The 24,641-nt window shown below is 41.7% G+C and overlaps 1 protein-coding gene across 1 annotated transcript in view; it reads right to left on the reverse strand.

Moving 5' to 3' along the window:
* Positions 1 to 23,628, reverse strand: part of tshz3b (teashirt zinc finger homeobox 3b) — a 40,411-nt gene extending 16,783 nt beyond the window's left edge. The window contains exons 1-2 of the mRNA XM_042728150.1: positions 22,504 to 23,628; positions 21,794 to 22,162 (exon numbers count right to left, since the gene is read on the reverse strand). Coding sequence (XP_042584084.1) covers positions 21,794 to 21,833 — 40 coding nt within the window. The 5' untranslated portion in view covers positions 21,834 to 22,162; positions 22,504 to 23,628. The remainder of the gene's footprint in view (positions 1 to 21,793; positions 22,163 to 22,503) is intronic.
* Between the last annotated feature and the right edge of the window lie 1,013 nt (positions 23,629 to 24,641).

Below are 24,641 nucleotides of genomic sequence, written 5' to 3' on the forward strand. Positions count from 1 at the left end.
CAGTGTTGCTGCTTTAATGCGTCCGCTAAAACATGCTCCTAGCACGCCAATTAAAGCACCACACTTACAACATCAAAATAAAACTAAAAAATCTCAGGCACGGACAAGTCATCCAACAAGCGACAGTCGTGACCCATCCCTCCCGCAAATGCACAAAGACAGAAAATAGACAAGATCTCTGATTTGAAATGAAAAAAGTGGCTGTGTCTCTCCCACGTACACAAGCCCTGAACTTGGCAGATACGTTAGGCAGCAAAATAATAGGCATTTTCCAACCCATAATGCAGAGTGTTAGCCGGTGGCAGTCCACTGATTTAGGTACTACGTCGAGACGTCAATCTGAAGGCCTTGGAAGAGAGAGAGGAAGAAGGAGGGGGATGTAGATACACAGAGAGAGTGGGTCTGCAAAGCAAAGACGAGCTAGATAGAGAGAGCGAGATGCTCCTAATGTGAGACATGCAGTCATCTAGTCGCTGGCTCTCTCCATTCAGCGTGTCACTGGGTATCCATTACCTGCCACTCTCCTCTGATCTCTTTGGACAGCTCTGATCAAAAGATGTCATTTGACCTACTCGCTCGCTCGTGCCAGCCCGCCGGGGTACGTGGTCCGCCAGTGCGGGCCGGGGAGGGGGGCTGCCTCGCCCGTAAATAAAACGACATCATCGCTTCAGCGTCCCGTCATGTTCTCGGGCCGATTATTATAATAGTGGATCTGTCAGCACGTAAACGGACAGGGCAGCCACGGCGCTAATGCACAGGATATAGCCTCTCTGCCTCCGCCGCCTTAGTTCCTGCTCGGCTCTTTATTGGGTCGACTTTTCCCTCGCTCTCTCATTGGATGGCACCTGAGAAGCAAGCCCTGCTTGTTGAGGATGTCAGGGTTAATCTGTTAGCATCGAGCTGGGCCGCGGAGGCAAACAGAAAGAGATTTGCCTTATTCTGATTTGGAGGCAGACAGGGCAGAGGGTGTAGATGAGCTGGGAGGGGACTGATTGGCTATGATATTGTTCGAGAGTCCGCCGTCGGGCTGCAGGGCAGACGTGAAAACAGACACATAATCTAAACAAAACCAGACGTAGAAACAACACGCCGGCGCATGGACACATCATAGAAGATGAAGAAAATTACACACAACGCCGCATGAGGAGAAACACACACACACATATGCCTAGCCTCGGTGGAGGCAGGACGGCAAAAGGCAGGCAAACGTGCAGGGTTTTAGAGGCGAGAAAAACGGCGCACAATAAAGCGAGAAAACAAAACAACACTGCTCCGAGGCAATTTAGACTGCAAAACACAAACCATTAAGTTTGTGCATTATCTTTTAATTTAATCTGGAATGATTTATAATCCATCACGCAAGGATTCAACCATATCCAATTATTCTCTGTGCCTTGATTGACAACAAAGGTGATTTATTAAGCTAATAAAAAGTGATGTGCACCCAGCCCCCCCTCTTTCCCCCCCTCAAAACCCCCCCACCCCCCTGTGAAAATAGCCAGTGAAAGAGACACTCTGCTTACAGCAGTGTAGCCAATCACTGCCGCACCACCCTTTGCCGCGGGGCTGGGGTCAGGTTTATCGTTCTGGAGATGTAGTTAGAAAACAGATCTGAGATCAGAAGCGCCAAGACAGAACATCATTTTCTGAATGACTTCATTTTATCTCTATGCAAAGAAATATGCTGGTGTAGTACCGCTCTCCAACTACCGAGACATGACAGGAAATTAGCAGTAGCCTGATTCTTGTGAAGTTAACACACTATTTGTTTATCCCCGTTGACCAGAAAAATTACAGAAATGCATATTCAGAGGGAGAGAAAGATGCTCTCTGGGTTTTGGCAGAGAAAAATGACATTATGTCTTGGATTCGTTCATTCTGAGTATGCATGTGTCATCTTGTCGCAGCTGCTATGGGCTAATGTTCTGCTCTGGATATTATTTGTGATTATTAATGAAAAGCCGAGGACAGGAATGATGCTTTTCTTCAGGAGCCTCATAAATAATATTAAAACTGTGCCAACAACACAGTAGCCCCTCACTGCAGAACACAAGATCCAGGGGGCGTGGTTGGATCCACATCTAGGGGGTGGAGTTTGGTAAGTTTAGGGGTGGAGCTCTGGGAGATGGGTAGGTTTGGGGTGCAGATGGGTGGGTTTAGGAAATCGGGGGTGGAGACGGGTAGGTTTAGGTATATGTATGGTGGGAGGTGTTGGATTCTGGATCCAACCACACCCCCTGGATCTTGTGTTCTGCAGTGAGTACCATAGCCAATAGGCCCGGCCACCCAATGAGCCTTTAACCCTATGCCTCGTGTTCATTTTAGGCCTATAGCTATGAGGGTACGTTCACGCAGTTGTGTGAAGAAGTAGAGCAAAGAACCCACCACTTTTTTTACCAAAAATAAAAGATATGGCTTTAGGGTACAGGATAGTTCATGTGCAGATTCTTTCGACTTTACAGTATATCGTCACGTGAACTGTCGATTGCATGTGTGTATATGGGTGCACATGCTCTGAATGGCTCATAAACCACAGGAGGACACATTAATGTCCACAATGTTCAGCCTGCCCTGGTAAACACACAACCCCCTCAACTAATGATGCAATAAGAAAACAAGCCATCACAGCCCCTCCACAGAGAGAAGCACACATACACACCCGCTGTAGCCGACAACAGATTTAAGATCTTAATATCACATACTTAATAAGGGTGGGGAAATATGTTGGTGGTCTACCAGAGAAGTATTAACTTGTTTTTTTTTTTCTTCACAAAATTCTCAGAAACCTCAGGGAATAGCCAGAGAACAACAGCAGAAACACAAAGATAAGAAACTGAAAGGTAAAGAGTCACTGAATGGACAACTTATAATGTTGTAAATAGCACATTTTCCTCAGCGTGTGTGAAAGCGAGGCTTGAAACTGGCTTCTTTTTGTCCAGATAAGCAGACGCAGCTCTGGCAGTACATTCTCTTAGCTCATAAAACTGGGGCCCAGGGCAGAGGACCCTGTTCGCTCTCTTTACAGGCTTCCACTGTTAACGAGAGAACGGCTCTCGTTATAGCTGCCCCAGCACTGCTGCGGACCTTTGCTTTGAGACGTTTAAAAATGTCGTCCAGCTACGCCAGGTCACTGTGATGCTACAGAGCCATTATTTCGCTATCTTTATCTCCTGCCCTTCTCTCTCTTATATTTGTGGCAATTCTATATATGTACAGATCTACAGAAAATCTATATTATACACGTATAGATGAAAGTGCAGGGCAGAGGAAACTCACTTGTGTGCTACGTGCCGAAATGAAACACAATAGGATGTAAACAGGATGTGCAATTAAGACACCACCAATCCAGACAGTTGGGCTGCTGCATAACACACACACACACACACACACACACACACAGATAAACATGCACAACAAAATACAGAATGTTATTTTAAATAGTGATATCTAAATCATCAAACTAAATAAGAAGGTTTTATCAGTTTCATCCTGTTCTAGAGGAAGTATAATTATGAATATTTTTCCTCAAAGCAGAAAGGCATCGCATGCTTTTAAAGGGTAATACAATAATTTCTTATAATAAAGTCATTGCACTATGATTGCATTTAAATCAGCTGATTATTGCTTTTCATTAATAAATAATTATGAAATTCCTCTCTGTGGATTTTACTTTTAAATCAATGAGGGGGAAAATATTGTATAGATATATTCAATAATAAAATATCTAGCTGATTCAGAACCATGTGTTACATTAATTTATAGTACCTATAGTAAAATATAATAATTATCATTGTTGTTATTACTTAAAATAGTTTAAAATTGCAACAAGGTCTGGTTTCTATTTAAGTGACGAGAATCCAAGGTGCTGCATATCAATCAATTTTCAGAATTCTTTCGGGCCATCCGAACGAGGTTTGTTTCCCTCAGTGTCATATTGCATCTTGCATATTTTCTGCTTAATTTGATATTTCAAAAACCTTATTTGGAATACAACTTTGATTATTCTGTTTGTCTTTCTATGATTTATTGCACGACTGAAATTAAAATGCAACTCTAGAACTTTTAAAATGGCATTCGTTCTAAAAGGGCATTCGTTTACTTTGATATTGCATTACAGACAAGTTATTCCTAAAATCACAGTGAATGATGGATAGCTAGTGCTCCATAGCCATCAACACCTCTTAGTGGGAGCCGCACTCTGATTGGTCGAGTGCCGCAGGGCCCTCTCCTCCCCTCCCCTTTGAGTCCTAGGGGCCGCAGGGCCACTGATCTGGGCTGGGAACTGATAGAGTATCCATTTCAAAGGCCTGGCCTGTTCCACGGCTCCAAAAAGGCGGGGGGGGAGTGAAATATAGCAGGAAGAGGGATGCCACATTTAATTATCTCATTATCACACAACGACAAACGAACATAAATGAAACAGGCCAAAGAGTGATCCCTGAAACTCAGAGCGTTAAAACCACCCCCTTTGTGTGTGTGTGTGTGTTTGAGAATCGTGTGTCAAAGCTCAAAGAACTAAAGGCTTGTATTTAGATGTTTAGATGTACAAGCTCTTTTAAACTGCCATTTAAACACACACACACACACACACACACACACACCCTCAGGGCTTATGCTCGGGAAGATCATTAACCTCTCCATACCCAATTAAAGTCTGTGCGAGTAAGTGTGTGTGTGTAAGAGTAAATGTTTGCTTCCATGTGTGTGTGTGTGTGTGTGTGTGTGTGTGTGTGTGTGTGTGTGTGTGTGTGAAATATTGCATCTTTTCCTTTGTGTGTTCTTGATGTGAATGTTTTGTAAATTAATCACACTGTGGATAAAAAGTGTGCACAAATAGACACACATACACATACACACACACACACGCACACACACAAGCTAATCAGTGTGTCTGTTGTGAATGCAGTAAGGATGAGGAAGAGTTACCACCTAGCATTGTGTTTGCAGGATGGAACTCCACAGGGGAGCTCGGAGAACTGCGCCATGGCCATGAACCTCACAATAACACCACAATACAATCAATACCGCACACACAAACACACACACACTCTGCACACAACTCACGGCTACTAACAAAAACCAGAGTTCCTGCAATAACCTGCAGCATAGACGCTGCTGCACGCTACAAAGAACCAGTTTCGCCTTATAAAAAACAATCATAAATTCTGTGAATGCTGCACATGTATGGCCGTGGTCTCCTCAATAATATGAAGCACAAACAATACACACACCGCCTTCCTCACTTACCGAGAAAATGAGAAACTCTAAATGTCACAGATGTTCTGAAACACCTGCTTTGGAAGCCGAACTTACTCAAAAAAACAATGAGAATTGAGACTGCTTAGCTCAAGGCCAGTTTTAAAGATTAAGAGGGTTTTAGTCATTTTTATTCATTTTAATTTAGCTGCTGAGTACATATACGACTGCAGAGGGAGGACAGGAAGTGCAGGATCAGGATATGACATGCCGGATTGGAACAGGAGTCGCCTGCATATGAACGTCACAGCTTGATATGTCAGAACGTGTGCAAACCACTTATTCTTTGATGTTCGGATTAATTGTATTTATTTCATTTTAAATTTTGTCATAATAAATCCAGTGGTCAGTATCACATAATATTTCATTATCAAGAAAACTTTCAAAACACGTCACCACCCTTCACTCCAGTGGAATAAAAAACCTGTGAGACAAAGACAGACAGCATGAACACTCCCTTCTTCCTGAACAAATCTTTGTGTGAGTATGTGTGTGTATCAGGGAAGATAAAAAAAAAAAAGACTCGAAAGTTTGCCAATTTTTGCTTGATACCATCTTCTCCCTAGTCTCGTGTTTTTTTTTCACTACCACTTCTACACTCTCTCTTTTCTTGCAGCACCTCCAAACAATAAATAAAGCATGTGTGTATGTGTGTATATGTGTGTGAGCACGGGCTCTGTTGATAATCCTCCAGAGCTGAAGCTTATCTGCATTGTAGAGAGGTGCGAGGCAGACAGTCCCTATCGCAGGTATTAATGTAGCGCAGTTCCCTGTGTCACGATGGAGAGATAAGCAAACACACAGCCACAGCAGTCCCCAACACTCCAAACACACACACAAACACAAAACATAGCCAGAGGTATAACAGATTGTTTTCCCCCTCAGCCTACAATAGAAACACTACTAACAGAGGAATAGTGAAAAACTGAGTGTAGCTTTAATACTGATATAAAATATAGTAATATTAGTGCACACATAGCCTAATATAAATGTGTGTGTGTGTGTGTGTGTGTGTGTATATATATATATATATATATATATATATATATTATGTGTGTGTGTATATATATATAGGCTATATTAGGCTGTGTGCATTAATATTACTATATTTTATAGAGTACACATTTGGATTCAGTATTTTATATATATATATATATATATATATATATATATATATATATATATATATATATATATATATATATATATATATATATATATATATGCTTTTTTATATATAGGAATAAAGCAGTGTATGTGTTATTATGGTGAAAGAGTGATTTGTAATGGTTGCTGGGAGCTGGACAGCTGTACGTCCAGATCTCTTACCCAACTGCTACACTCATGTGCAGCATGTATGCAATTCAATTACATAGCCAAAAATTAATTTGAGTCATTCAAACCTTCGTTTCACATCCACTCATACACACACACACACACACACAGTGAAATACCTCCTGCTCAGACATGCATATGTGTACTTAACGCGCTACGGTAAAGATCGTCAGCGTCATAACATTTGTGGTTTTATACGCACAGCTGGGTGCACAGAGAAGTACTCTGGCACACACACTTTCCCCCCACTGAATTCCAGGGTTGGGTGACTGGATCGAGCCAGAGGAATTCATAAACAGTGGGGGCCTTATCAGCCGGGAGAGGGACATCCTCTCAAGAGCACAGCAGACGTGATGTGGACCGTGTCATCAAAAAGCGCCACAGACAGCCGCAGGAGAGGGGGAGGAGTGAATTGCACTCGTTAGTTTCTTCATTTTTTTCTTAAATGAAAATATAAGAAATATGTTAAGGAACAGCAAGAATGAAAACGTCTTAAAATTCAAGAATAAATTCAATTAGAAATTCAAAATAGCTACATAAAATATGCATCAATGCATGCAACAAAGTAGTTTAATGCTACTACTAATAATAAAACAGATGTTCCTACTTTCTAAACATCATTTTAGAACAATTTAAAAAGAAGTATTATATTTTAGTATTAGTTTTTTTTTTTTTTCATCTGTAGTTCACAGATGTGATTGCAAGGGACTTCAAGGCCAAATCTAAATGTATGCAAGTCAGTAAGACTAAAAGAACCAAAGCAGCCCCGAAGCCATTTTTTTTGAGGAAAGATTATATTAACAATCCAGATGTACATGGCTAACCACACTGGGGCCATTTTAACCATTTGGTTTCAGAGCCTCTTTTCTTTTCTTTTTTTTTTTTACATTTACGGGCCCCCATCAAATTAGGTCTCTGTATTGGAGCGGACAAAATTTGCATCGGCAATCAGTCGCGAGAGTTAGTGTAATGTTTGACTTCAGTGCATAACTAGCAGCTACAGGGACTGACCCAGGACCAGGTCAATATATAACCTCACAGCGACTCAATAAATCACTTAAACCCATGTTTGACACAAGTGCAACTGCGAAGAGAGATTACGCTGATAAGCCATTTAGCTACACATTTACTGAGCGCCAGTGACTGAACTTGCGATTGATTATGTTCTGAGAGCAGAGCGGGGATGCTAGGAAAACATTTGAAACATTCTGAAGTGCCCTAACATAAACTAGCATTCAAAGTAGGGGCTTATATTTTATTTTGGAATGAGTAATTTTATATCACAATGTTATATACCACAATATAGTAATTTTTACAGGAAATCAGAAAAAAAAAAAAAAATGGTTTATTTTAATGGCTATTTTTGGATAATGAGTTGTATCCAATACTTTACCGAAGGGTGCTTAAAATAATTTATTATTTTCTCTTTTATGATGAATCCAAACATAACATAACCGATGAACGATACGTCTCACACCAGTGAAAAAACAACTCTGCATTGTGCAACACTTGTTGAAAAGTTGAAAACAAAAGTCATCAATTCTGTACTGTTTCGAATAAACCCTGTTTTGTGTCACATGCCTTCAATTCTTATTCATTTAATTTTTTGGGGGGACATATCCAGGTCTGTTTCTTCTTATTAATAATGTGAGATGTCTACTAAAAGTGACACACATATAACACACCACAGTATAAATGATACAACAAAATATCTAGCAGCTGACAAATTTTCATAATACCGAAAGCAAGGCTCATTATATTAATCTGCAGACTAATAGTTTCATGTCAAACATATCAAACGCCAATCAGGTATAGCCTGAACAACACCTTTTTTAGCAACCATCCTGTGAAAAAAACAACTCTAACACTCTCACAGACACTGAGTTAAGAGCCTTGACATTTCCATCTCTATAATTTTATCAGAAAGGTATGTTGAGGATGTGTGAGAGTAGTCGTGTCTATCTGAGGCATATTTGTGGTACGAGCCGGCGCAGCAAAGCTATTTTTCTCCATTTACACAAAGGGCAAACCATGTCAGTGTGACGTCTATGAATGCGTTTTACACTGTTTTGACTGGACTTTCAGTCTGCACCTGTGTCAGAAGATTAGAGCGACTCTTTTATCTGATAATGACTAACCAAACACTACTTACAACACACAGCACAGATGCTCCCTAATGTTTCATATAGCATGTGGGAAAAGTGTCATATTAATGTTTTACAAACCTTTATTCACTCTTCAAAGTTCAAGCTTTACTTTGAAGAGTGAGTGTTGCACCTTTGTTCAGCTCATATGTTTTTTTGATTTTTGGTTGCACCTCCTCTTCTGTTGGAAGAGCACCTCTTTTTTACATTTGTTAAAAATCTTTATTACCATTCTGAGCCAAAACACTGAAATAGTATGCAGGACAATTGCTGTGTGAATTCTGAAATTTACCATAAACTTTGATATGAATGTAACATTTGGAAGAACGCTTTGGTTTAGGAGGTGAGCACATTGTTCTGGGTCTTATCTATGTACGTAAAGTGAAATGATGGAGAAAGCCAGCGAGAGAGAGAGACAGACAGAGACAAAAAGACAGGCCCATGGGAGAGCTGCTGCTAGAGGCAACATGACCTCACATTACCTCAGAGACATGTAGGTGCAGGAGACACTGCTGTCTAACCAAGTGAACAGAGACACAGGCACAAACACTCCACACACCATGTCACTGCAAATTATTACATGGCTCTCTAGAATACTTGATTCAGATCGTTCAATGCAGGCATTCTGTGGTCAGATATTTTTGGATAATGACAGCTAAACTGTATAATTGACCGTCTGCCTCTACATTATACCGGCTTACACCACACAAACAGACATGTACACACAATATTGTGACAGTAATAAAACGCAAATTCATGATTTGAAAATTAGACAAAAAGGTCTATGACATAGTGAAAGAGTGATAAAGAAAGAGAAAAATGGTGAAAAAAACTACAACTTTTTTTTTAAAGAAAGAAAAATAACTTTAAATTTAATGTTTAATTTAAAAATGTCATGGTGTAACCTCTAATTAAGAAAAAAAGATAACATTTTACATACATCTTAATTACATGTGAGCATTCACATCATTAATATGGGACCAATTCTCACTTTTAACTAGTTGCTTATTAGCATGCCTATTATTAACATATTGGCTGTTTATTAGCACTTATAAAGCACATATTCTGCATGACCATATTCTCCATCTAGTCTACCTTATTAACTGTTAATAAGCAGTTTATTGAGGCAAAATTCATAGTTAATGCTTTGTTAATAGCAATAATTGGACTCTAAAATGTGTGTCCATACAAATATGATTTTCTTTAAATAAATAAAAAATGATAGACAGACAGACAGACACACAGATAGATAGATGTCATTGACCCAAACTTTCTGCATTATACGAGTGACTGACCCTGCGTAGGTGTCGATAAAGCTGTCCTGAGGTTTCCAACACGCGGTCACTCATTATTCTGAACTGCAGGGCTGTCTGTCTCTCGCTGTATCTGAATAACATTAGCTGACTACAAGTGTGTGTGCGTGCACGCGCATTTCAACAGAGACATCTTAAGCTAGAGTTAAAGAAGGCACACCGTGTAGGCCTGAGGCTTTGTGGGAAAGTCGCAGCGCATACACACACACTCAGAGGCACACAGGAGAGCGAGCGACATGGATTTGAAGAGGAACACTTTTAAGTACGCGTTTGTAGCATTTGCTCGTATCAGAGCGAGGTACTCAACCCTTTCATGTGGTTTCTCTCTCTCTCTCTCTCTCCCTCCCCCCTCACTCACTCTCATCTCCTCCTCCAGTCCTTTTATTATTTCTCTCCCCTTACTCTTTCTCCTCCGATCTCTTTTTAATTAATTACAACCTGGTCTAGTGACGGAGAGAGAGTAAGCTTTATCTTCCTCTGCTCCACTCCCTTACTGTGTCGAGTGAGTGAGACTGAGTTAAAGAGAGAGAGAGAGAGAGGACATGCCACACGCCAGTGCTTTCCTCCTGCTCCACTCTCTTCCTCTCTTTTCCTCGTTTTTTCCCTCTTCACTCTCTTCTCAGGCAACCCTGAGCAAGTGCTAGCAAGGGTCATATCTTTTTAATTATCTTTCTTGCCTTTGATTAATTATTCCGTCTGACAATAGCGTGTTTCTAATGCTTTTCACCTGCCCGTCTTGATTGACAGTGCCTCTGTCTGAGTCAAAGCAAACAGCTGCTGCCATGATTGCCTAGCAACCAGGAGGTGATGGATGAGACCCAGAGATGGATGGCCACAATAAATCATGTCTCCTGCTATAAAACTGGAAAAAGAGAAAGAGAGAGAGGGAGAGGGAGGGAGAGAGGGGTACTAGGAAGGGGAAGAAATAGAGCATACAAAAACAAAACAACCTATTCTCTCCATCCTGTTCTTGCTTTCCTTAACGCCCCTATGTTTTTCGCATGCGCTCTCTCTCTCTCTCTCTCTCTCTCTCTCTCTCTCTCTCTCTCTCTCTCTCTCTCTCGCTGGAATGGGTTTGAAGCTCTCTTAAGAGTTTGACCCAAGCTTTCAACCTCTCTTAGAAGGGTGCAGCTCAAAAGTGGGGTTTGCAGGGGCAGATGAAGCCCATAGGGCTTTATAAATGCAGATCGCTGAAACCCAAACGCTGGAGGAGTTCGTCATAGGGTGGGGCCTGTCATGAGTTGAGACACATTCTAGGTGCTGGAAAATTCAAGAACAATGAATCCAAGTACACCCACCATGTCCAGCAATGAGCCCTCAAAGCAAAATAATTCATCAAACCCATTTCAATGCGGCCAAAACCACGACGCATCTCACGTCAATGGTCGTGCAGTCCCCTACCGCAACAATGAACAAATATATCAAGCATTGTTGAGCAATCAGCTGCCACCGCCAGAGATGACAGAAATCTGACCAGCCCATGAACTGCAGGCACACAGCGAGAGCGCCGTTAACCGAATTATCAGATGCTTATAGATACTGTGAAAATACAATTCGGACAGATCTCATCTTACGGTCATAAAAGGGACAGAGGAAAACATGACAGAAATGTTTTCATTAACACGGGAGGATCACGTGCGATTCGAGCACTCAGATATGCATTGCTTTTTCTGCTTTCGGTAAAGGTCGGATTCATTTCCTGCTAATGAAGCCCAGCTGTTCCCGCTCTTTTCGCGTCCATGACGACAATGGTCACCTCGTTCCTGAGGGGCTGTCGACAAAACTTTACGACCTCGATGAAAAACGTTGTCAGCGCGGGGGGAGGAAAACAAAAACGGAAAAAAAAGTCAGGGTTACCCAGGTTACAGGGCCGGGTGATGACAAACAAAAACACTTTGAGTTTTGTTTTCAAGCGCCGCCACCCCTTGTTTTATTTTTGCCCTTTCAGGCACAAAAAAAACGAGTAGCGAGTGGGTGAATGAGTGAGCAAAGGAGTGCGGCTCCTCTGGTATCTGGTAACGAACAGTGCAAGAGCTCAGCCCATCCATCAGAGGAAGCCCACGTCCTGCTCCGAGCTCTGTCTTGTTCCCTCTCTCTCTCTCTGAGCCCTGCTCAGGTTACAGCTTTACACGGCCAGTCTAAATAATATTCAAAATGATGAATGACATGGCCAGCCTCGTATCCATCATCAATTTCTTTTTTTAAGGAGCATCCATCTTCAGTAATGCTCCTTTGAATCATGGGAAAGCGAAAGAGCTCCGATTCACTCGTGCAGGCCCCTGGAGAGGCAGAAGGAGGGACAGGAGGAGGGAAGAGGGAGGGTAGGGGATGGCGGATTTGGGTTCTGACTGATACCTGACAGCCAGACGTGCGCACGGATGTGGTCTTCACGAGTCGGATGCATGTATGCTAACTTATAAAGCCCACAACTTCCCTAGACCTCAAAAATAAACACAAACTTATGTAAGTACGGCATTAAATAAAAAGAAAAGAAAATGTGCAAACATAAAAATAGAGGAATTCTGGGGAAAGATTTGAGTGGCATTGTTAGCGGACCTACTAAAGCTGTGTCTCCCCCTCATCCGCCGTCCCCTCCCCTGGCTGTGCAGACCCCTCGGTGGCGTGGAGGCAGTGGCAATTCTCTGAGGGGGGGACAGCCCCTAACACTGGGCTCCTTGGCAAGGGCCTGTTTGATAAATGACACATGCCATTCTGTCAGGAGAGAAGGGTGGGTCCATGATGTATGACCGTGCTGAGGAGCTAGGGAAATCGACTGTTTGGCATGGAGCGCCTCTCTCTCTCGCTCTCTTTCACTCTCTCTGGTCCTGCTATCCGGGTTCAGGACGGCATCAAAAAGGCTGAAGTGTTGTATCTGTGTGGGAGTCAGAGAACAGGCCGGCTTTTCTTTTTTCTTTTTTTTTTTGTCTATTGCTCCATCTCACTTTCTTTCTTTCATACTGTCCTTTAAAAAAAAAAAAAAAAAAAAAACAGGACACAGGCCAACGAAGGAAAGAAAGGGGAAAAAAAACTATGTATGAGAAAGAAACAGACAAGCCCTAAAAAAACCTGGCTCCGAGTAGTGCGAGAGGGCAAGGGTATCAATCAAAGTCAAGTTCGGCAACAACGCGACTACTATTTCAAATAAAAACTACATACGGCAGACAAACGACCTCAGCGCAGAAACGAAACCCGAAACGGCTCGCCGACCGACCGACCGAAACTCCCTACTCATCCCTTCTCGTGTCTCCTCAAAGGCAGGCTTCAACTCACCCCTCCTTTACTGTAAAAATTGTCCTCTCTTTTTCCTTCCTCTATCTCATGCTCTTTTCTTTTTTAACACACTGGCAGTGGGGGCCTGACATCTGCAGAGTGCATTTAAAGAAAAAAATGTGTCAAGGAAGCGTGATCCCCCCTCCACCCTCTCTCTCTCTCTCTCTCTCTCTTTCATTAGCTCACTGGCAGGGTGGCACTTCTCAAGCTCATTACAGCCAGAGGATTTATGGTGCCGAACCCAATGGCGGAGAAAAGGCATCTGTCAATAATTGCAGGGAGCAGCGCACACACATCTCGAGAAGCTTTGAAATCTCATTAGGTATGCAGTTATCAGGCATAAAGATCAAAAACATTACTCAACTCAGACAGAATCCTACCAAGAAACATTAATTAGCAACAGGCCCGCAGTATAAAATAAAACAGACTTCCTCTCTCGCTCTCTCTCTCTATCAGCCTGCCTCCCTCGCTCTGCCCCTCACACCTGCCTGCCTCTGCCAAGAACTGAAGCGACTAACTCAAGCAGGCGATGCGTACGAACACATTCAAACGCGGGAACGCACAGGAAGGAAATGCCGGCACACAGGAAAATGCACATCATCGTACGTAAACACTCATATACGTCTACCGAGGTCACGCAGATGTGGACAAACACACACGCACCAGGGACTCCGGCAGAGTTAACAACATCCCCAACCCCTGTGCGGCGCGTTCCCCTCGTCTTCCTCTGCCCTAATTAAATAAAACACAACGTGGAGGGAGGAGGGATAATTCCCAGCATCTGAGACTGATCAGGACATGAGAGAGCAGGAGTTTGTGAGCGTTTGAGGACCGCCCCCTCTCTCTTTCCTCTAGTCGGGGTAGTGAGGAGAGAAGGAGGAAGAGGCCTGTCAGGCCGGAGAAGGATGTCAGAGCTCAGGCTGGCCCTGATTACTAGGGCCCCTCTCTCGCTCTTATTCTCTGCTGCTCTGCCTTTCATCACCGGCACCACCATCAAAACGCAGCCTGCACATCACACACACACACTGTGATAAAAAAGCGGCACATGACTGATGGCTGTCAGTTTTCAGGCTCCGAGTGAAAGAGGAGGAGGTGCTGAGATGAGTGGGGCAAGACCCCTGCCATTTCTGTGGAGGAATCGTAAACACACACACACACACACACACACACACACACACACTCAAGTGACACTCTGAACCAAACCAACAACCAGCTCCCTGCCAAAATCTTTACTGTCTAGTCCCTGCCCCCAAACTAACTCTCCCTCTGTGTGATTTTCTCTGTCTCACTCGGCACGTCCCCATCACTCTTTGACATGACAGGGATTATTTCCACCCACCCATATTTCACTGGACTACACTGGAACTCTCACAGTTGCGTGTAGCTGCCAAAGAGGACCGGCCTCACGGATAAACACACACAAAGAACTACAGTATCGCACAGAGTGGGACAGAGCAGGAAGGCGGGACAACTCGAGCAGACGGAAAGAGCGCGGACCGGATGATTCATTAGTACTGTGATACTCAGTGCCACCTTTGTGCAAGGCTAAGCTAATATCCCTCACAGTACCGCGCAGGGTAAAAATAACCGTCTACCACAGCCAGACACACAGATCCCAGAAACCCTCTTCATTTCCTGTCTCCTCCCAGATTCCCCCCCAACGGAAGAGGTGTGGGCCACGGTAGCAGCAAATCATGCAGCGCTCCCGAGAATCTTGACCAATCGCCAGCGTGAAACAACAAGTAGACTGGGAGGTGTATCACAGCATAATCGGCAGGATTCAGTGTTCATTGTTGATCAGTAAAATAAACAAGAATCAGCTAGATGAGCATAAGGATCTGATCAACACTTGCGGTGGTACATTCTCTCCGTGGGAACTGCTTTGTAAAACATGTTCAACTATCATGGTGCATGTAGTTCCAATTCTCTCAACAACAGAGGAAATCATCAACAAACTACAGCGCACAACCATCTGAACTAAAACGATTTAAACTTTTCATCAAATCAAAACACACAGAAACCTCCAAGGGGAACATAAACATTTAGACATGTTTATTTTTCTTGTACTTTTTGACGTGTAAATGGCAGATAAGCTACTCAAAATGTTTAGTTTAAATGTCACTAACAACGCTTAATTTATTTTCAATTTGTGTGACTTTCTCAACAGTGAGAAAAAACCCCAGACTAGTCAAAACTAGAATGATGCCCTTTTTTCGTTTTATTCTTTAAAAGATAAATAGATTCATGTTTAACCAGAATAAAATGAAAATGCATCATAAACCTATAAGCCAGGGAGCAAATTTAAACAATGTGTCATATTTAACAAACACTAAAGTCATGATAGATGCTAATCTATATTTTTTTTAATGTCCAGTGAATTCCGCAGTTATTTCAAACCACATATTTTAACGGTGTTTAGAGCTTCACATTACTGTGTGCAAATTACAGCATTTTAAACAATCCATTAAATCAGGTATGAAAAATATATGCCTGTTTTAGTATAGGGCTGAAATAGCACAATTCTAACTAATAAAATAATCATAATCGATTAAAAAAATAGTTACCAGTTTGGTATTCACGTTGTGCACGGAGAACCTCCATCAACCTAACTTTGAACCTAATCATAGTAATTAGTAAAATTTGTTAAAAACACATATGAGAAAGCAAAAATACAATGTAATGTATAACACTGTACTTATATTTTATTTTATATTACATTCTTATAATGCAAGCATTTTCTATTTTGCAAAACAATATGAACTAACAGCAGGCGAGCGATTACTGTCAGCATTAAAATTAAAATGTGTCTGCATTTAGATCACTCTAAGCAAAAAAGAAAGGGAGGGAAATTCTCTTGATCAAAAAAAATGCACTTTTAAACAGTGCATTTAAGTAAGCCTTAAATCTTAAATACATTGCATGTAATGGGATTTTAACATAAACAGTAACTTTTACTGATTTACTAAAAATAATGAATGTCCCTTACATTACTTAATTACAGGAAAAAGAGCATCACTATATTTTGATTATGGTCAATACGGCCAGAGTAGTAAAAAATAAAAAAAATTTGTTTACCTTTTTAACAGTTTTTTGAGGATCAGCATTTTTGGCTATTTCAACTGTCCTGCTGGTATCAAACTCATATTGTAATCTTTATATTACAAACCGTTTTTGCACACAGCATGTAGTATAACTTCTGGATGAGAGCAGTGGCCAAGATGCAGAACATCTGACCAACCGATGATTAAAAAAAAAAAAAAAAAAATCAACAGATAAATCGATTGTCAAAACAGTTGTTAGCTGAAGTGTGTGTAAAAAGCGAGTCGCACACAAAGAATGGAATCGCCCTGCACTCTCATTAACCCTGCTGCAGTCACCATTCATCGTCAGATCTTCACCAAACAATCTCTGGAAAAGAAGGGATGAAAAGAAAGGAAGTGTGAGAGAGAAACAGAGAAGGAGAGAAAGAGAGATAGTAAGAAAGGGGGAAAAATGAGGGAAGGATGCAGCCTTGTGAGCCAATTTAAGAAATAAGTGCTGATGCATCAGCTATTGACTGTGTGAACGCTCCTGATAACGCTCAAGGCGAAACTGTGAGGGAAATGACAGCATCAACCGCCTGCAATAAACTGCAGCCCGCGAGACCAAGGGAGCCCTAATTGACAGCTGTCAAGCTAATGGGAGCCATGACGGAAGATTCGGGAAAAAAATTCTGTTTATCAACCATCAACCCTGGTGTGGATCCACAGGGAGGAGAACTGCCCTCCCTCCCTTCTCTCTCTCTCTCTCTCTCTCTCTCTATCTCTCTCCTTCTGTTTGGCTGTTAGGTTATTCAGCTTTTTCCCTTAACCCCCATCCTTCTTTCCTTCGTTCTTTCTCTCTTTCTCTTCATTCCTGTGCTTTTTCCCCGCCTCTTCTGCTCTTAACCCTTCTCATTGTTGCTCACTTCTTGCACTGAAAAAGGCGGAGGACAGCCATAACTAATCATAGTGTCAGTTGGCTGCCTGGGAGCGCAGGGTTTGGGCCAGAGCAATGTGAGGAGGACGAAGACTCAGGCCCCATAATCCACGCGCACACACACACACTGCTGAAGGGACACCTACACAGGGCCAAATGCTGTCCTCTGTCCAGCCACTGTGTAAATAAACGCAAGGAAAAATCTGCGACTACAACAACTCATAATTTCAGTGTAACAATATATCCAACCGGCAAAGTAAAAAGCCTCTCCCTCTCCTACTAAAATGACCATCTAGTTATAACAAAATGTTACATCCATAATGCTGTCAGATAAGGAAAACTGATACAGAAATACTCAAATCCCTATAAAAGAGCTGCAGATGATATTTAATTAGATTTCCTGTTATATTTGAAGATTTTACTCTCACGATTATTACATGCATAACATTTAGATTAAATTTCTATCCGTCTGGATTTGCATTAGTATGCACACTTTTGATTAATATTTTTGTGAATTAAATAATTGTATATATTAAACTAAAAAAAAAAAATCAATTCATTTGAAAAGCAAAATGTAATTCTGGACAGTGGTGTACATGACATAATTTTCGTTTTTCTTAATAATGCATATGATTATCATGACTAGGTTTTAATAAGGATAATTAACATAATCAAGTCACCATGATGTTTCATTATAATTTAAGTAATTAAATTGCAGCAGGGAAAGAAAAAAATCTTGAACCAAAGTGGAAGACTCTTAATTTGCAATGAAGTCAAAGGACATTACACATACACAGAAAAAAAACTAACTATTATAATATACTTTCTGAGACTTCGTCTATACTAATAACTAACCCTACATGTTCCATATAAGCGTACGTGTGGGTGATGATTATGCGGTGTTCCCCATATGATCCCACACCCTCGCCGGAACAGGCTTTGAGTTTGATTAATCTTTGCTCCCTGTCTGCAATCAATCAAACACAGACGAAATCACAGAAATCAGCTCCTTTCCTCAACTGCAATCCATCTCAGCGCAGCCTCCGTTACATTCGTCACAACCCAAATATTTTTATAAATCATATTTAGCCGCTCTAAACAATGCTGAGAGTTAGCATTTATTCTAACGCAGATGAGATAAACTAACTTTAAACATGCTATGAACGCTATCATAATGACCGATATCAACATCATTTGTCTTCATACATCAAATCCGCTCGGTTCAAACGCACATACAGAGATTACATTTCACCAAACTAAGAGCTGGGACCGACCCGTCAACATGGAGACTGTAAGTTTAGGTATTGTGGGTACTTGGATGTTTCCATCAACGGTGTGCTTTAGTAGCTAACTTTGATATTAAAAATACGAGACGGACAAAGAGATGGCTGGGGGGAAAAAAGAGTTTGATGTTCTCTTCGACTCCCCAAAACAATTGATATGTTTGGTCTGGCAAAAGCTTTGAAGCCTGTGAACAAAAACACGGTGTGTACGCTGCATTGCCTGCGTCTGAATGGGTGTTTTTTTTTTTTTTTTTTGCGGGGGGAGAATCACCCTCGCTAGACAGAGAGTGCTGTGTCTGTCTGTTAAAAAAGAGAGATAGACAGAGTAGACTGAACAAATGGATAGCAGGCAGTTTTCCCCACTACTAAAAAAATAAAAAATCACGACAAAGGTGCGCATGAGCCCGTGACGCACTTCCACCCCGTTCCTTTCACAACACGATTTTTCTGTGCCTTTTGATTCTGTTTTGTCACCTCGCCGCTATTATTGCTCTTAGTCTCTTGACCATTAAAAGCACTCTATTTCAGCCAACATGATTACCCAGGTACCCCGGCCCATTTGTCACCTGCAGCAGCAAATTGAGTTAGTGCACCAACTAAAGGCATGGAGGACTGTGTAATATCAACTTGATTACATCAAACTAGCTGCAAACCTAATTGGGCTGGATGACAGTGTGCGGAGCTTGTCATCTCCAATCATTAGGCCTGTCAGGAATCCATCAGCTTTACAGCTAATTAGGTGAACACTAATGAAGCTGGCAAAACAACTTTTCTTTTTCTACGGCTGAGCGGGCCTTCCAGACTTGGTGGGAGGAGGGAGGTAGGGAGCGAGAAAAAGAGAGACAGAAATTGTGAGGGAGGGCGAAATTTTCTCATGCAAAGCTCAAGGTTACAGGGGACTGGATTTCCCAAAGTTCCTAATCAAGGCCCATCATCTGCCATCTTTCCTTTGCTCTTTCCATCACGACGGCACAATCAATTTGTCATCACTCTTTGTATGCCACAGTGCAGTCGTCAACCTTATAACTTGCAGCTGTGAGGGCTGCTGGGAGGGAGGGTGGGATGGAGTGAGAAGAAGAGAGAGAGAGAGAGAAACGAAGAGGAGGGGCACTGGTTTGAAGAAAGGAGAGAGGGAGTTAAAAAAGAAAAAAAAATCACAGGAAGTTGCCTTGTCTAAAGAGAGAGAAAAAAAAGGCTCTTAGCCTGCTCTTGTATTTGTCTTCATCCGCTCATCAAAGGCATAAATGCCTGATTTTTTTCTCTCTCTCACTCTTCTGAAATGAGAAGCCTCTCAGTCACCCTTGTTCCCCTCCTCCCTCCTTCCCTCTACCTCTGCGCGTCCATTAGGCAAAAGCATTTTGATAAAGTAAAGCACAAGCCTATCGTATTGGGGGGGGGGGGGGGGGACAAAATGAGAGCACTCACTCTGCCAACTTCTGATTGACCATTAGAGCTATTGATGAATGTGGCTGTCAAAGGAGAGACAATTAAATCAAATATGAAACAAAGTTGCTTTGACGGGTCAGACTGATGGAGCAAACCATTCTTCCGTCTCCAGATTAGGTTATTAGTTTTGTGTATGTGTGTGCGTGTGTGTTTTTGTAGGACTGTAGGTGTGCCCTCTATCGGACCGTTCATGAGTGTATTATACTCCAATGTTATTCGTATGCGTGCAAGAGCATCAGTGTTAATCAAACAGTATGGATCTGTTCTATATGACTTATGCATAAACACTTAACTTTATGCAGCTGTTGAATCTGATTGTCAATAGTCTACCTATTTTTATTTAGATAGGATATTCACCTGAAAAAGTTTAAGCGGTAAATATTTAGCCGTCTATCGTACACTAAAAGTCTGTAATTCATCCATGAATAAACAAAGACTTCTTGTGTCTCCAAGCAAAGTTTAGATAAGGATTCAAAAATCACAAGATGTATGTATTCTAGTTTTTTTATCACAACAGTGACTGGTTAAAAAGTGGCTACAATGTAGGCCTGAAAAGACATTAGCAGCAGTTAAGCTGACAGATTTCTATTTTTGTTACTTTGACTACATAATTTTTCCTTGTTACAAATTTGTCAGCTAACAATCAAAATGTCACAAGGTATGTTATTTTTAGACAGTTCTTTAAAAAAAGAAGAAGAAGCAAAAGAGTTTTAGATGTCGCCTATCGTCATTCAGGCGGTCTGTTTTTCATGTTCCTCGTGTTAGTGGTCTTTGAGCAGCGGAAGTAAATGTGGCCTTGTGCCCGGCCTATGTGGAAAAAAAAAAAAAGTAGAAAAGCGGCAATTAAAGATGTTTTAATGGGCGGTTGTCAGAGCAGACGTGACGTCACGGGGTTGTGGCGTTGCCATGGCGAGTGATTTATTGATGTTTATCAGGAATGAATAGATCAAAGAGCAGCCGGATGACAGGCGATCAATCAGCCGTCAAATCAAAGATGGCAATTGTCCATTAAAGGCTCTTCTTAGACCCCTCGCGCGTCGGCTACAAAATAATCTTTGAGTCTTTCCCAGAAACGGAAAATAGGGATAAAATAATAATAATAATAATAATAACTAAAAATAAAGTTGGCTTTTTGTGAGCAAATGTTTTAGCACCAAAAAGCCCAAAAACAACGAAGGCGAGCATCCAAGAGAGTCGTGACAGTCAGCTGACACCCAAGCCCTTTTTTCCTGCGCTTCTTTATAGATCTCTAATTCATGGAGTCAATATCTACGCCCTGCGAGGAAAGAGAGAACAATCAAAAGACTAACAGTCGGCTCAGCTTCAGCTGCATGGGACCTGACCGAAGAACGAAAACTGCGCGAGTAAAATAGTCACAGGAATAAAGTTAAACACTGTTATTCTTATTCAGCCAGTCGACTACTGTCCTTAAAAAGAAATGGGCCTCAAGTGATATTCTACACTAACATAAAAAAAACAACATAAAAAAACAACAACCCCAAAAAAAAAAAAAAAAAAAAAAAAAAACTTTTTTTTCGTATACATATCATTTCGCTAAGTAAAGGAGCACTGGATAATTCCAGATCACTTCACACACACACACACACACACTCTCTCTCTCTCTCTCTCTCTCTCTCTCTCTCTCTCTCTGTCTCTCTCTCTCACACACACACACACACACACACACACACACGTTCAGCGTTGCTATGAAAATAGCGCAAAAAAATAAAACTAAAAACTAAAAATACAGAGGTGAAGAAGAGCAAATGAAGAAGAATAAGAGCCGTACCTGCCGAGCGCCGGGGCGCTTGCTGTTTCCTCCGCGGCATGTTTCTCTTTCAGGTTTTTTTTTTTTTTCTTTTTTTTCAGGAGCCCTGAGATCCCGAGAGCTGCTCCGCTTCTGCTCTGATACACGGCACCTGGGGCGCTTTCACACGCCTGACATGTATCGGCAGTTTTCAAACCCCAAAATCAGACGGCTAGATCTGAAGAGGATGAAGACGAAGCGAGATTTTCCCCCTCTCTCTTTCCTCTTTCTCTTTCCCTCCGCGCGTCTTTTGGATATGACGGAGAGTCGAGCCGTTACAGTGGGGAGGAAACCCGCTCGTGCCTCAGTGCGATTCTCACTCACTCCGCGCTGGAAGCTGCAACAGGCAAGCTTAAAGGAAAACGAAATGATCGCGTCACTCAAAGTCGGCAAACAGAGGCAAACATCAAGCACTGTCATATTAACTCCTTCCATCTCGAATGGGTTAGCTAGCTCATGTCATGTGGGTAGGCATATGTCTCTCTCTCTCTCTATCTCTCTCCCTACCGCAGCCAACCCCAATGCACTCTAATAGTAAAAGTAGCAGCTCACAAACACAACACTGTAGAAATGCAATGATGACACTTAAATGTGTGTAACGTTATATCGTTTAAGCGTAAAAACGCGTGCAAGGCAGGCAACAGTCGCCTTTATTAATGGTTCATGAAGGCAAAGAACGAAGCTTTACTTACTCGGTCGCTTGAATAAACGTGTTATCCATGAGGAATCCGGTCAGAGTAATCGCATACAATTTGAAAAGCCAAAAAATAAAACAAAACAAAAAAATCGCGTAGCTGTCGCCGATAGCTTTCTGTGAAAATCCCAAAGACTCCAAGTGCCCACCGCCTTTCAAACGTCCATCTCTTTTATAATAAACAAACCGGGGAAAAGACAAAAAGCTTGAAGGAGGAGATGGACGGACTTGTCGCCCGCGCGCTGCCTCGTTTGCTTATTTTGTCCGCGCGCGTTGGGAATCCGCGGAGAGAATCGATGCGATAGGTGTTTGATTGGGTATTCCTGCTTGTAATAACGCACATCAGAAGGAGGGGATGGACTCGGGCTGCGCCTCAGCTGCTGCTGCTGCGAGAGCATGGATCACTGAGCTATTGCCAAACACTTTCTTGACCGCTAATAGCACTTTTTAGCCTTCTTTGTGGGGCTCGTAGCAGGTAGGCTATTTAAAAACAGCAACTGGCGAAGCAGACGCGTCTTCCTCTCGCGCTCTCCAGTAATGTCACTTCCGAAAATCCTTTATCAAACACTTTCTTCACAGAATGGACTTTTTAAGACGGTAAGATCAACATTTTCCAGATATGTCCATCATCATGGCACCTACTACTAACAAAAAAAATCAGTGTTATAAAGAGAGAGGTTTTTCTTTTTTCGGTTTTGCAAGCGTAAAGTGTGAACTCTTTGTAGTGGAGAAAGGGCGAAGTTGTCCGTATTGGATGAGAGGGGGAGATGGGAACTGTGTCCTCTCTGTTTACTAGCTGAGGGTGAGTTGTCAGACACTGCCTCTTCCACTAAACTCCGCGTCTTCGCCTCGCGATCGTGCTGTCTCCTCTCACATCTGACCGCAAAGAGAAGCGCATCGAGCCCTCGGAAGGGGGCAACTGGGAGTCGTAGCGTTCAATAAAACTAGAATGTCCAGAATCTCTTCACTGTCCGCGCGCCGAGCTCACATGGGCAGATTGAAAGGGAAGAGCAGTCTTTCACGGATCCGGGATGTTTTTGCCCGATCTCACTCGTGTGTGCATGCCGTTAGATCCGCCCAAGCATCTGTCCGTCTAACCATTGGCGCATCCATCAGTGTCACACACACGCACACACACACACACACACACACACACACACACACACACACACACACAAACACACACACACACACACACACGCCGCACGGAGTCGCTTTAACTACGGACAGCTTCTCTTCTTCATCAAACGACCGATAAAGCAAGATTAGAGTGTTTAACGGGGGTGCTTTCCGATGTTATATCCTAAAAGAAACAATGCATTGTCAAATTGCTATTGGCGAATGGTACATACAACTTTAGTGGACGAATGTTTCTCTCTTATTACCCACACGTTAGCCTATATTATTGCTGCAACTATTAATAATAACCCAGAGACGAGTAATGACAGCGCGTAATTGTTTAAAAATGTAAAACATTTTCTTAAAGATTTTCTTAAAGTAAGTCAAACAAGTTGATGCAAAGAATGTTTTGCTCTTTATTTGGTTATTATTCTTATAATTTAATTTGATAATATTTTTGTCTTTTTGGCAGTTGTAAAGTCTCAGTGAGGTGAATGTATTTGTCTTGTACTGATGTGATTTGCTGTAAATTACCGCGTGGAAAATATCCTGAACTGTATTGTTTATTTTTATGGCCATATTTCACTGATTGCCTCAGTGTACAAGCATGTGACTACAAGCGAAACTACTTTGATTATATATATCATAAAAGTTTCTTGAGAACCGCGAATGTAATTTTACTTATTCAAAGTTATACTGTCTGTAAAAGGAAAAAAAAGCACAAAGTAATACACTGGAGTAATGAGAATGTTTAATGACTATCAAACAGAGCTATTAAACAGGTAAAACTCTTCCTCAAATATTCACTTATAAATGCAGGTATCTAAATTGAAATATATATATATATATATATATATATATATATATATATATATATATATATATATATATATATATATATATATATATATATAATTAACGGAGATGAAAAATTGCATCTATGTAATAATAACTACAAGTCATTTACTGAGTGTGTGCGCGCGTGTGGAACAGAGAACAGCTGCATGAGTGTATGAA

Source organism: Cyprinus carpio, chromosome B7, assembly GCF_018340385.1.
Source record: "Cyprinus carpio isolate SPL01 chromosome B7, ASM1834038v1, whole genome shotgun sequence".
In the NCBI taxonomy this organism is placed as follows: Eukaryota; Metazoa; Chordata; class Actinopteri; order Cypriniformes; family Cyprinidae; genus Cyprinus; species Cyprinus carpio.